At 43.8% G+C, this 18,523-nt stretch overlaps 1 protein-coding gene across 1 annotated transcript in view; it reads right to left on the reverse strand.

Annotated features, from left to right (window-relative positions):
• The window catches only part of dUTPase (Deoxyuridine triphosphatase), a 70,302-nt gene that overhangs the window by 26,712 nt on the left and 25,067 nt on the right, over positions 1-18,523 (reverse strand). Inside the window, exon 3 of the mRNA XM_067148668.2 lies at positions 9,809-9,954. Within this exon, the coding sequence (XP_067004769.1) occupies positions 9,809-9,954 (146 nt within the window). The remainder of the gene's footprint in view (positions 1-9,808; positions 9,955-18,523) is intronic.

The following is an 18,523-nucleotide window of genomic DNA, read 5'->3' on the forward strand; positions in this document are numbered from 1 at the left end:
TTTACCCCTCCTATTGGGATTTTCTGAAAACAAAAAAATATGTTTCCTTATTTTCAAAGAAGATTCTAAACACCAATTTTTACATCTGTAAACTTTTACAGTTTTGAGATATAGATACACTCATTTTAAAATTTCACCCCCCTTTACCCCCTTAGCGATGGAATATCCAAAAATCCTCTCTTAGCGAGCACCTAAATCTTAATATGAATGTATCCCCAAAATTTAATTTCTTTATGTCCAGTAGTTTTGGCTCGGCGATGATGAATCAATCAGTCAGTCAGTCAGTACAAGTTATTTTATATCTGTAGATTTGGCAACCAAAAGCGCAGTAAATATTTCTTCTGCAGTCTCACACAGTATCCACAATGAAACAGAGTTTGTCACCACTTTGGCGCAAAAACAAAGACAAAATAACTCTCATACTTGCATAGAAGTCTGGTCATGTGACCAACACAGACAACTCCGCAAGATATACCACTTCACAGGTGCCTATTTTTCCGGTACTGGCAGCACACACTGCATTTGGCGCGTGAAAACGCAAAATATTCTCAAAACAAGGGACAGGAAAGGGATATAAATTATTACTGAGAAATCTGAAAATAATATTCTGAGAATTCAAGCTATAATGGTATTCCTTGTGTATCCTTTTGAACACTTCATACACTTAGATTTTAAAATCAACAAAAAATCATAATTTGTGGTGTGTGATTCATAAAGGCATAATTGTGATGGATAATTCACAATTATTACGAATGAATCGTAATAGTTGGCATTTCTGCAACTTACCTTGCGTTTCAGAAATCATCATAAAGTTGTCACGTACAATTAGGCACAATTACACATTGCACCATCATATACTGAAGTACCTAATTATGATGTGAATACTCTCTAACATTGTAAGGAAGCACTGGTCATATGGATATTGAATATGGGGCCTGATAACAATGTACACCCACAGTAGCTGTCAGTTTCTGTACTTAGCCTACTCGTTCCTGTGCTTACCGCTGCATACAATGCAAGAATGTGCATCCTTTATGATTATGTTATACTGCGTCAAAATAGACCTCGATAGAAATTAAAGAAATAAAATGAAGTAATGAACACCCAAGTCGCTTATTGACACGTATTTACGGAATGGAGAAGGCCCATAGTTGGCTATTTGAATACCCAGAATAAACAACATTCAGCTCCGTCTATCTGTAGGCCTACGTCACGCTGCTCGCAACATGCGGGGACAACGCTCTCAAGATCTCTTGAAATTTCTCGCAAGAAACAATGCCTGCACTAGTCTCACACTGCTCATCACTACAGGGTGGGTGGGAAGTAACTAGATATCATTAAATGACTTAAGTTTTAAATATTGATAGCTTAATAATGGAAATATGCAAACATATAGAACATTAAACAGAGTAGTGATTGTTCATGCAGCGTAGTACTGACGGTGGCCGCGAGGGGTGGTACATTCAATAATAAGAAAGATGGCCAATCGCCTTACAGTAAGAGAACAAGCACAGATTGCTTCGCGCTATACCGAGCTCGATAGCTGCAGTCGCTTAAGTGCGGCCAGTATCCAGTATTCGGGAGATAGTAGGTTCGAACCCCACTGTAGGCAGCCCTGAAAATGGTTTTCTGTGGTTTCCCATTTTCACACCAGACAAATGCTGGGGCTGTAGCTTAATTAAGGCCACGGCCGCTTCCTTCCAACTCCTAGCCCTTTCCCGTCCCATCCTCGCCATAAGACATATCTGTGTCGGTGCGACGTGAAGCAACTAGAAAAAAAAAAAAAAAAAATTTCTTCGCGCTACGAGGTGTAGAATTCAATCCCTGTTGTGCAGAGTGAACAGTGAAGGGAAGGAATGCAACAATTCGTCTGGAGACAAAGAATTGTCACAAGAAGCTAACGACCATAGGTTCAGTAATAATGATGATGATGATGATGCTTGTTATTTAAAGGGGCCTAACATCGAAGGTCATCGGCCCCTAATGGAACAAGATAAACGACATGAGAGATGATGTTAAAATTTTAAAAACATATCCACTGACTAGAGTTAAAAAAAGAATGGTGATGGAGAAGAATGAGGGTGAGATTAAAACAATCAGTGGATCTAATACGCAATGCCTTATTTTCTAATAAAATAAGAGAATATACAGGAAAACTAAAGAATAAGGCATTGCCTGGTAGTACATAATTTACGTGAGAAGTTAAAATAACACATTAAAATACGCAACACAAACTAAAATGAAGTCTATGGGATAAAAGCGCAAGTGGCTCAAAACACACTAGGACAAAGGGCAGCATCACACACGATAAAACAGTCCACTATCCCTCATAAAGCGGACGACGAGGTCTGCTGACTGCTCGTCATCACGCAAGATAAGGGAGATAGTGCTCGGAAGGTTAAGACGACGGCGCAGATCGACCAGGTCCACACACTCCGTAAGGATGTGCATCACGGTAAGATGGTCGCCGCAGGTACACACCGGAGGGGGTTCTCCTTTCAAAAGATGCAAGTGAGTCAAGATACCGTGGCCGATCCGAAGACGACATAATACCACGGCTTCCCTCCGCGAAGCCCGAAGGGAAGTCCTCCATACCTTCGTTGTTCCTTTTATCGCTCTCAGCTTATTGGGAAGTGGAATGGCCTGCCACTCCATCTCCCAATGGGACATAACAAGATGTCTCAGCTGGGATCGAATATCACTTGCTGGAACCTTGAAAGGCAACGGGGGCAGTGTAACTGCCTCCTTGGCAGCCTGATCTACTAACTCGTTTCCCTCTATGCCCATGTGGCTTGGGAGCCACAGAAACGTGATTCTGGGGCCAGCATCCCAACACCTGGTCAGCAGGTCCTGGATCCGCTGCACCAGAGGGTGCCGAGGGAAATGGGTATCTATAGACTGGAGCGAACTCAAGGAGTCAGTACACAGAAGAAAGTGTCCGCGCTCATTGTACAGTGCGTACCGCAGAGCCTCACAGATAGCATAGAGCTCTGCTGTGTACACACTACAGGTTGCCGGAAGAGCAAAAAGGAACCTATCATTGTCAACAACGAACGCACAGCCCACCTTCGTATCTGTCCTTGAACCATCCGTGTAGACGACGACTGAACCTGGATAGCGGCCAACAACGGACCGGAAGAGCCTCCGATAAATCGAAGGGTCCGTGTTTTCCTTTGGGCCAGTGTGCAGATCTAGGATTATTTCAGGTCGTCGTATGATCCACGGATGTAACCCACTTGGTTGTCTGACAAGGCAAGGAACCGAAGGTACGTCAAACAATTCGGAACTGCTATCCAAGCGTATCCCAACCGGCCGCGTCGCTCGAGGACGAGCAGCGTACAGCAAACGGTTGCCATCGTTGAACACGCAAGGATAGCTTGGATGAAGTGGCATCTGTCGCAAATTTGCAGCATACAAAAAAAGCATTTGCTGGCGCCTCAGGTGTAGAAGCGGCACGCCACACTCGGCGAGTAGGCTGGCAATGGGGCATGTACGAAAAGCTCCCGTCGCCAACCTAACCCTGCCGTGATGGATGCTGTTTAGCTTCAGAAGAATGCTTGGTCTTGCTGAGCCATATGCTGCACTGCCGTAGTCTAGCCGAGATAAAATATGAGCCCTATAGAATCGTAGGAGCACCGTGCGGTCAGCCCCCCAAAAAGTGCTGCTAAGAAACTTCATGATGTTAAGCTTCTTAGTGCATTGCACTTTTAACTGCCGCACGTGTGGCTCCCACGATAATTTACTGTCAAAAAGGAGCCCAAGAAATCGGTAAGTGTCAACAACTGGAAGAACGACATTTCCTAAGTAAAGCTCGGGATGTGGGCGAAGAGTACGTTGACGACAGAAATGGACAACAGAGGTCTTTGCGGCAGAAAACCGAAAGCCATGTTCTAAGGTCCACTGCTCCACCCTCCTAATAGCTTGCTGTAATCGTCGCTCTGCGATTGCCATACTGCACGAGCTATAGTGCAGAGCAAAATCGTCGACATATAGGGACGGTATTACTGCTGGACCAGCAGCAGCGACAATACCATTTATGGCAATCGCGAACAGAGTGACACTAAGGACCGATCCCTGTGGGACTCCATTTTCTTGAACGTGGTATTGCGAATATGACCTCCCTACTCGGACACGGAATAGACGGAGGGACAAAAAATTTGCAATAAATACCGGCAAGTTACCTCGGAATGTCCATTGATGACAGACAGAAAGGATGCCATATCGCCATGTGGTGTCGTAGGCCTTCTCCAGGTCAAAGAAAACAGCTACCAAGTGCTGTTTGCAGAGAAACGCATCCTGAATAGAGCTTTCCAGGCGTACCAAGTGGTCAGTGGTGGATCGAGCGGCTCGAAAACCACATTGGTATTCGGACAAGAGTCCTTGTTTCTCCAGACACCACACGAGTCGGCGATTTACCATCCTCTCAAATAGCTTACACAGGCAGTTTGTAAGACAAATTGGTCTGTAACTTCCTGCATACTTAGGATCTTTGTCAGGCTTGAGGACAGGAATGACTATGCCCTCTCGCCACTGAGACGGAAAATCACCCTCTATCCAGATCCGGTTGAACACACGAAGGAGATATAGTAGACTATCATCACTAAGGTGTTTCAACATCTGGTTATGGATGTTGTCCGGTCCAGGAGACGTGTCCTTGCAAAGCGCTAAGGCGCTGTGGAGTTCCCACTCCGTAAAGGGCACGTTGTAGTCCTCTGAAGCTTGGGTGGCAAAACTAAGGTGATGACGTTATGCCTCCCGCTTCAGAGCGAGGAAATCAGGATGGTAATTCCGGGAGCCAGATACATCCGCGAAATGACTCGCTAGATGGTTAGCAATCGCAAGAGGGTCAGTGGCGACACTGCCTGCAATGGAAATTCCCGGTACAGGAGATGATCCTTGGATACCCGAAATCCATCGAAGCTTAGTCCACACTTGAGATGGAGTATGTGACGTCATAGACGACATATCTCTCCCATGAAGCCTTCTTACTTTGTCAAATAAGAACTCGCGCCTTAGCGCGCAGTTTCTTAAATGTTAGCAAGTTGGCCACAGTAGGCTGTCTACGGTGGCGCTTATGAGCGCGACAGCGTTCTTTGATGGCTGCTGCTATTTCTTCGTTCCGCCAAGGAACGAGTTTTCGGCGAGGATTCCCCGAGAAGAGCAGAATGGATTCCTCAGCAGCCGCAAGAATAACTTGGGTGACGTAAGTTATCTCCCCACCGACGGTCTGCCTGATATCGTCAGTAAAGACAGCTAGTGATGCGTACTTTGGCCAATCAGTATGTTTAAGAATCCATCGAGGGAGAGCCTCGACGGATTTATGTTTCAACAAAGTAAGGATGATGGGAAAATGGTCATTGTCACAGAGATCATCGTGTGTATTCCACCGAAACAGTGGAACCAACGTTCGGCTGCATAGACTTACGTCTATGCGAGAATATGTGCCGTAACGTACACTAAAGTGAGTTGGTTCCCCTGTGTTCTAAAAACATAAATCCAGCTCTGTCACTAATGTTTCCAGCTCTCGACCCCGGGGGCAAGGCGTCTCAGAGCCCCATATGGGATGATGGGCGTTAAAATCTCCCAATAAGAGGAAGGGAGGTGGAAGCTGATCTATAAGATCAGCGACATCAATTATGTTAAGATGCTGCCCTGGTGGAAAATAAACATTACACACTGTTGCTATGAGAGGCAGCGAGACGCGAACAGCTACAGCCTCAAGAGGGGTTCTTAATGGAACCTCTTCGCTGTAGCTATCAGAACGTACAAAAATGCCAACGCCACCGGAAGCCCGGTGAGCATAGTATCGTTCTGTCGAGTATAGTTTGAAATTCCTGAAGACCGTATGATGACCAGGTCTGAAATTGGTCTCCTGAATACAGGCTATACTCGCTGCGTACTCACTAATAAGCTGACGTAACTCAGCAAGATGCCTATCATAACCGTCACAATTCCACTGTAACGGTGCCATAGTGTGGACTATAAAAGGAGTGTTGGGTTATGAACAACAAAATGCTCGCAAGCCTAAACACTATCTACATCTACATCCGTAGATGTAGAGGACAGCGCGACATCCATACCGTCATCAACAGACGGCGAGGATGCCGCCCAGAACTTCAACGTTTTTCGGGGGCGAAGAGGTCCTCTACGAGGAGAGCGCGCCGGTTTGGGAGCAGGAGTACCTCCCGGCGGAGACTAATAACCCCTCAGGAGGGGGGCATGACTTCTCCTTCGTAGGGGAAGAGCGAGAGGGCTCAGCAAGGGCGCCCTTCTTCGCCGCCTTCTTTTTTTCTAGTTTAGACGGGCTGGGAAGTGGTTTCCCAGCCCTGGTCGACGATGCCGCCTCCGCCGGCTTGGGCTCGGCATTCGCCGACCTCTTGGGGAGGAGAGACTTAAGCTTCCCCCCTGCTGTGCCAGCTGGGTACTGCCAGCCGGCACAGACTTCTTGTTGGTCGAGGGTGGGGTGGACCCCCCCCCCCCCTTCGAGCTTTTACTCTGTGCCTTGGGCGCAGCGATCAGCACAGGTGGCGATGTCGAAAATGACGAACCAGGAAGACTCTGAGCTATCATGCTGTAGTCGAGTGGTTGGGCAGGTGTATTCGTGGAATTAAACTTACGGCGCACTTCCTGGTAGGAAAGACCATCCAGGGTCTTGATCTCCTGGATTATCTTCTTACTCAGGTATATCGGGCAAGTCCGATCCCGAGGAGAATGAAAACCGGAGCAGTTAGTGCACTTGTAGGGAGTTGTGCACTCCTCCGCGCCATGAGCTACTCGTCCACATGTACCACATAGTCTGATTCGAACAGCGAGATACCATATGTCCGAATCGCTGGCATTGATAGCATCGCATAGGAGGCGGGATGTACGGCCTCACATCGCAACGATAAGTTGTTACCTTGACTTTCACTGGTAACACTGACAACTTGAAAGAGACAATGAAGGCACCAGTGGCAACGTCTTCACCGCTGACCTTGCGCGTAATGCGCCGGACGTGTGTCACGCCACGGTTCTTAATGTCTTCCATCAACTCGTCGTCAGTGTTCAAAATAAGGTCGCGGTGAAAGATGACTGCGCGAACCAGGTTCAAGGACTTATGCTCCTCCACTTTGACGGGGATTTCGCCAAAGTTCTCGCACTTAAGCAACTGATCAGCTTGCAGTGCTGTACGAGTCTTCATGAGCAAAGTACCGTTGCGCATTTTCGCGAGATCCTCAAGTTCGCCGTAGACACCTTCAATGCGTCGACTAAAAAGGATCGACTTCACCAGCTTAAAATCATGCCCATCGGTTCTGGTAGCGACCAGAAACCTAGGGAAGCTGGATCCCATTCCTTCACGCTGCGCCTATTCCCAGGGAGTGGAACCTCTCAGGGAAGCAAAAGTTAAAGACTTAGGTGGGGGACCACCTTGAGAGAGCAGACTTCGTTTGGAAGCCATGCCTGATAGCTTCCTCCCCGAATGCCACCCACTCCGATCAGGGGTCTCTGTAGCCGAACCAAGCAGCCAAGGCAGTACCCACCTGGTCATAGCCGGTACTGCCCGGGGTCCGATGTTGAACGATGCCTAATACGGGATGACTGAGGCAATGAGCACTAAGACTCCCTTCCTCCAGTCACCCGCAATGGCATGTACCCCATAGTGTGTACAGAGCACTAAATATAGAGAAAAAAATAAAAAATAATTAATAATAATATGTCCTTTTGGCATTCGGCTGTGCGGGGACCTGTGTTGTCAGGCGGATACTACTGCCAAGGTACATGGCACTCCCACCACGCAATGGTCCTGGGTGGACAGTTGTGGGCTTTTGGGCGTAGTCGCACACGTAAAAGGCCCATCTCCGGGCAGCACGCACATCAAAATTTTGAAATGGTCTACATCTTTTTTTTTTTTTTGCTATGGGCTTTACGTCGCACCGACACAGATAGGTCTTATGGCGACGATGGGAGAGGAAAGGCCTAGGAGTTAGAAGGAAGCGGCCGTGGCCTTAATTAAGGTACAGCCCCAGCATTTGCCTGGTGTGAAAATGGGAAACCACGGAAAACCATTTTCAGGGCTGCCGATAGTGGGATTCGAACCTACTATCTCCCGGATGCAAGCTCACAGCCGCACGCCTCTACGCGCACGGCCAACTCGCCCGGTGGTCTACATCTGACCCTCGAAAAATAATAAAAAATAAAGAGGGGACCATGGCCACATGACCCTTTAAGTCGCCTTCTACAACAGGCAGGGATTACCTGTGAATGTACTCAACCCCTCCCATCCACAGGAGGTACAACACATTATACCAAACCGCAATCCATGTCCGCGCCTAGGTCGCCCCTTTTAGTCGACTCATACGACAGGCAAGGGGTACCGCGGGTGTATTCTACATGGGCGTCCCCCACCCACAGGGGGTAGTGTGTTTGGTCCGCGAGAGGTATTTTATTTCCCTCAAGTCAGCCGGCAAGCCAGTGAGGACCCCCCTATCCGCCACCTGGGACGCGCCACGTGGGAGTATCACCTCTCCCCCTGCTACGCCTTCGTAGCAGGTTCGTGGCAGGTTCAGTAAAGGATGCAACAGAAACAGGTCGTCCATCCATGTCTTGGGAGTGCTGAGAATGTGGCGATTGGGCTGAATGTTCAATCGTAGCCCGGGGAAATCAACATGCCAGGCAGCTCGTGAGAGCAGAATTGTAAAGCACACTGTGTGTCAGGTGTTGCATTAAGAATTAAAATTTTGAACATGGAAACCCCAATACGTGCAGCAGCTAACACCGGAAGACTGTGATCACCGATTGGAGTATGGGGAGTTGAAGTTGGGTTGGCACGAAGATTGGCCTCAACTATTTCACAACATCTTCCGGAGTGATGAGGCCATGTTCCATGTGGGAGGTTTAATCAATCGGCACAATTGCCATTACTGGACGACACAAGATCCTGGAATTACAGTAGAGAAGATGCAGTCTCGTCCAGAAGTGACCGTGTGGTGTGGAATAATGGCTACAAATGTCATTGGCCCCTATCACCTGTGTGACACAATGAGCGGGGAACACAATCTTCAAATGCTTCAGGATTATGTTTGGCCCACAGTATCTGGCTGGGAAAATACTGCCGACATTATCTTAATTAAAGACGGTGCACCGCTTCACTTTACACATGTGGTGCGGAATTGGTTGGATGAGAATTTTCCAGGACATTGGCTGGGGAGATGTGGACCTCATGAATGGCCTGCAATAAGTCCAGACCTGACACCCTGTGACTTAAAAAAATGTTTTTTTTCATGGGACTGGACTTCCTCCAGAAAGCTGTCGATTCCATTCCAGTCGTTGAGGAGATTGATGTACATACTGTATTAATTTCAAATTAATAACTCGGCAAACATAAAAGTTATAGGTCAGTTTCAATACCCAGTTACTTCCGCTCACCCTGTACATAATGTCGTGAGTAAAACCCATATCCCTCGTATTACGTTTTCCCTCAATTTACACAAATTTTTCTGCATTCACTTGAAAAGTGTAAGAGGGGTTTTACTGTAATCCTTTTTTATATACAAAAGGAGTAAAGGCCGATTTGAGTTGTTCAGACAGAGACTAAGTCTTCTGAGCCCCAAGTTGGTGGGTTTGATTCCAGCTCAGTCCGGTGGTATTTGAGGATGATCGAACACATTTACCTCATGCTGGTAGATTTCCTAGCATGTAAAAAAACTCATGCGGGACAACCTTCCAGCCCCTCAGCATCTCCAAAAACCATTCAGATAGTTAGTGCGACATGACACCAATACTTTTATCATTATGTAAAGAGAGAAGAGAAAATTCCAATGGCTAATACCTGTACTTCTTCAAGGTCAGGATAGTAGATCTTCTCACATATCAGTTGGGCTATTCTATCCCCTTCAGCTACATGGAAGTCCTCAGAGGAGTGATTGAAAAGCACCACACCAACATTACCACGATAGTCTTCATCCACGACACCAGCTACAAAATAAATGAACACAATTATCTAAAAGCTACCAATTCTTTTCAAAAGAAACATTGCCATCACAACAAAATAGTCTCATGAAAGTGATCAAGAGAAAAAGCTGTCCAGTGTGGAGCAAATTACCAATACGAAAGCAAAAGATTTATAGAATTACTCTGACAATTATATATTACTAGCTGATTTACCCGTGCTTCGCTACGGAATTCTACATTGTATATAGGATTGTAGGTTAGGTAGAGTGCATTAAATTGCATAGCTCTTAACGTTACCCTGGAAACGCGACGGAGAAATTACCAAACGTCTTTTCTCATATGAAGACTGCGTTAGGGAATTTTCATTGTAATGGTAGGCCCGCTTGCCTAGCATAAGTCACAATCAGGTAGGGAAATTGCATTATAATGGCAGACACCCACTCTCCACCTGCCTTTTTACATCTCCAGAAAGACTGTCTTAGTGGTCCCAACTGAAATGAACATAGGTCGTTACAATGACGTCAGTAGGAATGGTGCAAGTAAAAGCAATGATTACACATGAAATACTCAATCAAATGAAAAACCACAGATTTTCTCACTTTTAACGAACAGTACTATGCTGCGAATCAAACAGCCTACGATTCCAGAGCTGGAATGACCACACTGCAGACAGACAGCCATGATCCGTGAACACTCGTAAGTTTTTTTTCGGAGGGGAGGGGGTTCGAATAGTGGAGAGTCCCAGAGCAAAAACTGTGCCGTTTTACTCATCTGTTTCCTAGGAGTACCCGATGAGTCTGAAAATCTCAATTCACTACACTGGCGGCGGAAAAATCTGAATTGGAGGCAATTCTTACCTCCAAGCGAGAAGAATAACCCCTTTTGAATAAAATTAATGTGGAATTTAATAAAAGTGAAGAGGAAGAAGCTCTTTAAAGAAAGGGCTCTTTTCAGGGTTAAATTTTGAGTTATTTAGTGAATTGTGGTGCTATAATTTGGAATATGCATAAATTGTAATTCTAGACCAGGTCCTACTACTACTACTACTACTACTACTAACCGAGTGTCTGCCTTAAGGTGCACACTGCTCATTCAAAACAGCGCGTTAGCTGGAATACTATGATGAACCAGTGAGTTACGTACCAGCAGTATGGTATCAGAAAATGTACGAACCAGAACAATGACATACTAAGAAAGAAAGTTTTTTTAATTCCCCAGCTATTTCCCGCCAATATTCAGTCAGGCTGTTATACTCGGTACGCAGCAGTAATTCCATCTATCGGAGTTGAGCGGCAGCATAAGAGACAAAGAACATCACCACAAACAATGGTCAATGTAATGTTATTGTTGATCAATGTTATGCGCTTTCAGTATTGTAGGCCTTCGTATTTACTTTTGTTCCGACTCTGAAATGCCACTCTTATCATAGTCGGTACGGTAAAATTGAATAAAACATAAATGGTCAGGAATTGTATTCTCTGTAACTTTTGTTATGTAGTACTTTTCGATAGGACCAAAAACATAGGTATTTAAAAATTAAATTCTAGGCACCTTCCCCTAAACTTCAATTTCATACAGGGCGAATAAAATTGTTTATAACTTAAACTGTAGTTTCTTATTCCCCGACTCTATATACCAACTTTTATTAAATTCTGTTTACCCATTTTATCGTGGTTCGGCGTCGATACGGACTTGGCAACAAAAATACAAATTCATGAATATACCATATTTACTCGCGTATTAGACCCCTTTTTTTCCCACTTTTAAGCCAAAAATAATAAAGGGGTGTCCAATATGCGACAACCTCAAAATTTTGTGCAGCGAATACTTGACTTCTAGATTATAAAGAGCTATAAATTGTACGTGTAAACATTCTATACTATTATTTAACAAACTTAGAATGTATTTAATTATACTGGCTATTTTCGTCGGATGGCATTGTTTCTAAACGTAAAATGACAAAAAAAATTGTGAACACAAATTTTAGGCCTACGGTACGTATAAAAGTCCGTTTTAGTTACTCATATCACGTCATTCGATACATCTCATTAATTCCTCTGGTGAGGTTGACATCAGGAAGGGCATACGGCCGTAAAAACTCGCTATGAAGATTCGTCTCACTTCATACTCTATCCCGTAGAAGAAAGGAATAAGGGTGCCGTGTTATATAATTAAAAATTGATACAAAAGAACTTAATGGCCAGTAATTTGTCTCTGTCAGTTCAGCAGTAGGCCTACCACACAGTAAACCAGATCACTGCTTTCATTTGAATCATCGCTTTGCGCAGCCAACTTCCCTGCCTTGCTACCGGCATGTCGCCATTCTAAGTGACGTCATCTTCACTGCTATCTCTCGTCAGTCGCGTCAGCCTTGCTGCATTGTTCATTCTCTTCGAGCCATGCACTGCAATCAAGAGCATGCGAGCTCCCGTCTTTTTGAACCTTTGAAAAATAATTTCGTTTCCGACTATAGAGTCTAAACAGTGTAAATCTATTCCCAGATGGTCTCTGATATTCCCAGTTGGTGTATATGTAGCAGAAGCCACTCCTTCCGAATAAAGCCATACCAAACCATCAGCTGATAACTAGCGCATGTTACGAGTTGTACTTCCGAATGTAATACATAGTAACTGGAAACATTCTTTTGATAACTGCGGCAGTTGAAACACAGAGCCTTATTTTTGAGTATATTTCATGCTTGTTCTCTACATTTATCACATCAGGATTTGGGTAAACAGCTGTCCATGAGATAAGACAGACCACGTTGTTTAGGTTAGGTACATTATCGCCCTGAAAGTGCCAAAAGTTCGACGGAAAAAATAAAAATAAATAACAGGAAAATATACCGCATTTATGGATATCTACAGGTGTGGCGGTAATGAGTGTTATCATAATGTTTAATTGTGTACATTCGTTGTCTCCTTTTCATTAACGCAAAATCGTTTAAAGTACGTCGGGACATAAAATTATTATTTGTTAGGTACGTTGGCGAGTAAAACGATCGTTTGAATTGGACAGCTTTTATCACGTTTTAAACTTACTTCTCTCCAAATATATACCTACAATGGCCCGAGTTATGAGATATTAAACGACCACTTTGTTAATGATCTCGCCTGCTGTATAAATAGCAACAACCGCGAATATTTCTCAACTAAAGTAAACTTGTTTCCTCATCCTGAGCTGATACGGCTCCTTTTAGACACACGCCTAGTGGAGGGGAGTTACAGGTACCGCTTTTACCGCATATCAGCCTTCCTGCCATTCGTAAATCTCTGGCAGTTCGGTACCGGGAATTGAAGTCAGACCCCCGAATACAGCAACTAATTGTGCTAGCCATTACGCTGGCGGGCATTATTAACTACAAAACAAAGACATAGCATGACTGTTGCATGCTTGCAATGTGCGGGTTGGACACGAAGCTAGGCCTATTCATCTATTTGTGCGACATCATCAGAGCTGCAGTAGACGTACGCTAGAGGCGGACATTTCTTAACTACGAAACACAGATGTACCGCATGGATTCGACGCGTTTTTCATTGCATAGGTCGTACGGATGAAATTATTCACAAATTTGTGCTACTTCATCAGAGCTGCAATAAGACTTGTACCCGCTTTGAAGCGGAATCGTCATCATTCTCTGACGAATTACGTTGGGGGGTCTTATAGGCAAGATTTATTTTTTTCATTTACTTCGTCTCGAAAAGCCAGGGGGGGTCTAATACACGAGTAAATACGGTATCTGTGTTATCAAAGCTGGTACGGTAACAATGTATGGCATAAATGATCAGAGATTTAATTCTATTTATGTTATGTAGTATTTATCGATAGGACCCCTAATAATATAAATATTTGAGAATTTAATTCTAGGCCTTCCCCTCAACTACCATTTCACTCGGCGTGAGTAAAATGATTTATAGCCTAGATTGTAGTGGCTCATCCCTCGACTTCACATACCAATTTTCATTAAATTCTCTTCAGCCGTTTTCTCGTGATGCGTGTACATACATACATACATAAATTACGGAAAAGTAAAAAGTGCACTTCCTTGTTACTACGGACATGACCGATACAGAAATACCATTCTTTTCAAATTCTAAGTAATGTACACAAAAAACTCTTATTTTTTATATATAGACTAACTGATGTAGCCGTGCTTCGCTACGGGATTCTCAGAAAGACTGACTTGGTGGTTTTCCTAACTGAAGTCAATATAGGTAATTACAAAAACGTCAGTAGGAATGTAGCGATTAAAAGCAATGTTATCATATGAAATACTCGATCAAATGAAAAACTGCACATTTTCTCGCTTTTAATGAACAGTACTACGATGTCGATCTAACAGTCCAAAGTTCCAGAGCTGGAATGACCAGGCCGCAGACTGCCATGAAAACTCCTCTGCCATTATTCCATTAAGTGTGCACACTTCTCATTCCAATCAGTGCTTCAGAGTAGGGATTGAATAGCTCGAATGCTATGATGAACCAGTGTTTTACGTACCAGTAGTATCAGAAAATTTATGAAACAGAGGAATGGCATGCTAAAGAAGAAAGTTACCTAACTCCCCAGCTACTTCCCGCCAGTATTTAGGCAGATTGTTACACTCGTACGACTGGGTGAGTTGGCCATGTGGATAGAGGCGCGCAGCTGTGAGCTTGCATTCGGGAGATAGTGGATTCGAATACCACTGTCGGCAGCCTTGAAGATTTTATTCTGTGGATTCCCATTTTCACACCAGACAAATTCTGGGGCTATACCTTAATTAAGGGCAAGGCCGCTTCCTTCACACTCATAGCCCTTTCCTATCCTACCGTCCCCATAAGACGTAACTGTCAGTGCAACATAAGGCCAATTTTAAAAAACATTCAGTACGCAGCAGTAATCCTATCTATCGGAGATAAGTGGCACAGAAGACAAAGCACATCACAACAGCAATGGTCAATGTAATGTTGTTGTTGATCATTTTTATGAGCTTTCTATATTGTAGGCCTTCACATTTAGTTTTCTTTCGACTCTGTGATGTTAGGGCATCTTATAAAATTATTTATAGCGTAGACTGTAGTTCCTTATTCTCCGACTTTACATACCGATTTTCATTAAATCCTGTCTACCCATTTTCTCGTGACTCGGCAATGATAAGGTATGATGAAATGAAATGTCGTATGGCTTTTAGTGCCGGAATATCCCAGGACGGGTTCGGCTCGCCAGGTGCAGGTCTTTCTATTTGACGCCCGTAGGCGACCTGCGCGTCGTGATGAGGATGAAATAATGATGAAGATGACACATACACCCAGCCCCCGTGCCATAAGAATTAACCCATTAAGGTTAAAATCCCGAACCGGCCGGGAATCGAACCCGGGGCCAACTGAACCGAAGGCCAGTATGCTGACCGTTCAACCAACACGTCGGACGATGGTATGATAAACGGGGATAAAAGTCAGGTTGTGAGTTTCACAAATAGGAAAAGTCCTCTCAGTTTTAATTACTGTGTTGATGGGGTGAAAGCTCCTTTTGGGAACCATTGTAAGTACTTAGGTGTTAGCATGAGGAAAGATCTTCATTGGGGCAATCACATATGTATGATTGTAAATAAAGGGTACAGACCTCTGCACATGGTTATGAGGGTATTTACGGGTTGTAGTAAGGATGTAAAGGAGAGGGCATAAAAAGTCTCTGGTAAGACAACAACTAGAGTATAGTTCCAGTGTATGGGTCCCTCGCCAGGATTACTTGAACCAAGAACTGGAAAAAATCCAAAGAAAAGCTGCTCAATTTGTTCTGGGGGATTTCCGACAAAAGAATAGCGCTACAAAAATGTTGCAAAGTTTGGGCTGGGAAGACTTGGGAGAAACGAGACAAGCTGCTCGACTACGTGGTATATTGTAAAAATACAATGGTTTATTACAATCCACTATTCAATACATAATTAGCTCAGTTAGGATTACATCCTTACTAAATTGTTACACATGGTACATGTTTTGCTCTTTTTCTGAGCACCATCAGCCACAAAAGTTTCTCTAGGTTAATTAGAATCTTGACCTTGAACTTTTGAATTAATGTTACTTTACAAACATATGCTATTTTACCAAATTCTTTCACAATCTTAATTAAATACAATATTCAAATATGGTATTTTAGCTATGGATCTGAAACCTTTACTGTCATGCATATGTGTGTGAGTGTCATCAGTCCATAGACTGGATTGATGCAGCTCTCCATGCCACCCTATCATGCGCTAACCTTTTCATTTCTACGTAACTATTGCATCCTACATCTGCTCTAATCTGCTTGTCATATTCAAACCTTGGTCTACCCCTACTGTTCTTACCACCTACACTTCCTTCAAAAACCAACTGAACAACTCCTGGGTGTCTCAAGATGTGTCCTATCATTCTATCTCTTCTTTTCGTCAAATTTAGCCAAATCGATCTCCTCTCACCAATTCCATTCAGTATCTCTTCATTCGTGATTTGATCTATCCATCTCACCTTCAGCATTCTTCTGTAATACCACATTTCAAAAGCTTCTATTCTCTTTCTTTCTGAGCTAGTTATCGTCCACGTTTCACTTCCATACAATGCCACGCTCCACACTAAAGTCTTCAAAAACATCTTTCTAATTCCGATATCAATGTTTGAAGTGAGCAAATTTCTTTTCTTAAGAAAGCTCTTCCTTGCTTGTGCTAGTCTGCATTTTATGTCTTCCTTACTTCTGCCATCGTTAGTTATTTTACTACCCAAGTAACAATATTCATCTCCTTCCTTTAAGACTTCATTTCCTAATCTAATATTTCCTACATCACCCGCCTTCTTCGACTGCACTCTATTACTTTTGTTTTGGACTTATTTATTTTCATCTTGTACTCCTTACCCAAGACTTCATCCCTACCATTCAGCAACTTCGAGATCTTCTGCAGTCTCAGATAAAATAACAATATCAACGGCAAATCTCAAGGTTTTGATTTCCTCTCCTTGGACTGTGATTCCCTTACCAAATTCCTCTTTGATTTCCTTTAGTGCCTGTTCTATGTACACATTGAAAAGGAGAGGGGACAAACTGCAGCCATGCCTCACTCCTTTCTGGATTGCTGCTTCTTTTTCGCCCTCGATTCTTATCACTGCAGACTGATTTTTATACAGATTGTAGATGATTCTTCGTTCTCGGTATCTCATCCCTATCATCTTCAGAATCATAAAGAGCTTGGTCCAATCAACATTATCGAATGCCTTTTCTAGATCTACGAATGCCATGTACGTGGGCTTGTCCTTCTTGATTCGATCCTCTAAGATCAGGCGTAAAGTCAGGATTGCTTCACGTATTCCTACATTTCTTCTGAAGCCAAATTGATCTTCTCCCAACACAGCTTCAACTTGTTTTCCCATTCTTCTGTAAATAATAGTGTTCAAATTTTGCAGGCATGAGATACTAAACTAATGGTGCGGTAGTTTTCACACCTGTCAGCACCGGCTTTCTTGGGAATAGGTATAACAACATTGTGCCGAAAATCGGATGGGACTCCTCCTGTCTCATACACCTTGCACACTAAATGAAAGAACCTTGCCATGTTGGTTTCTCCTAAGGCAGTCAGTAATTCAGAGGGAATGTCATCAATTCCAGGTGCCTTGTACCTACTTAGGTCACTCACAGCTCTGTCAAACTCTGGCCTCAAAATTGGGTCTCCCATTTCATCAGCATCAACAGCCTCTTCATGTTCCAGAACCAATTTATCTATATCTTTACCTTGATACAACTGTTGGATATGTTCCTGCCATCTTTCTGCTTTGTCTTCTTTCCCTAGAAGTGACTTTCCATCTGAGCTCTTAATATTCATACACCTAGATTTCCTTTCTCCAAAGGTTACCTTGATTTTCCTGTATGCAGCATCTACCTTTCCCAGGACCATACAGCCTTCGACATCCTTGCACTTCTCCTTCAGCCATTCTTCCTTAGCTATCTTGCACTTTCTATCCACTTCATTCTTTAATCGCCTGTGTTCTTTTCTGCCCTCTTCATTTCTAGCATTCTTGTATTTCCGTCGTTCATCAGTCAGGTCTAGTATTTCCTGAGTTATCCACTGATTCGTAGTTGATCTTTTCTTCCTTCCTAACATTTCTTCAGCAGCCCTACCGACTTCATTTTTCATGACTCTCCACTCTTCCTCTATAGTGTTTCCTTCAGCCTTTTCATTTAGTCCTTTTGCAACATGTTCCTTGAAACAATCCCTCACACTTTTTTGTCTAGATCCCCTCTTTTTGCATTCTTTCCTTTCTTCAATTTCTTCAACTTCAGATGGCATTTCATGACCAACAGGTTGTGGTCAGAGTCCACGTCCGCTCCTGGGAAAGTTTTGCAATCCAACACCTGGTTTCTGAATCTCTGCCTAATCATAATGAAGTCTATTTGATACCTTCCAGTGTCTCCAGGTCTCGTCCACGTATGCAGCCGTCGTTTGTGGTGTTTGAACGAAGTATTGGCGTGGACTAAATTATGATCAGTACAGAATTCAACCAGCCGAATTCCTCTTTCGTTCCTTTGTCCCAATCCAAATTCTCCTACTGCACTACCTTCTCTTCCTTAGCCTACCACTGCATTCCAG

This window comes from Anabrus simplex, chromosome 5 (genome assembly GCF_040414725.1).
Source record: "Anabrus simplex isolate iqAnaSimp1 chromosome 5, ASM4041472v1, whole genome shotgun sequence".
In the NCBI taxonomy this organism is placed as follows: Eukaryota; Metazoa; Arthropoda; class Insecta; order Orthoptera; family Tettigoniidae; genus Anabrus; species Anabrus simplex.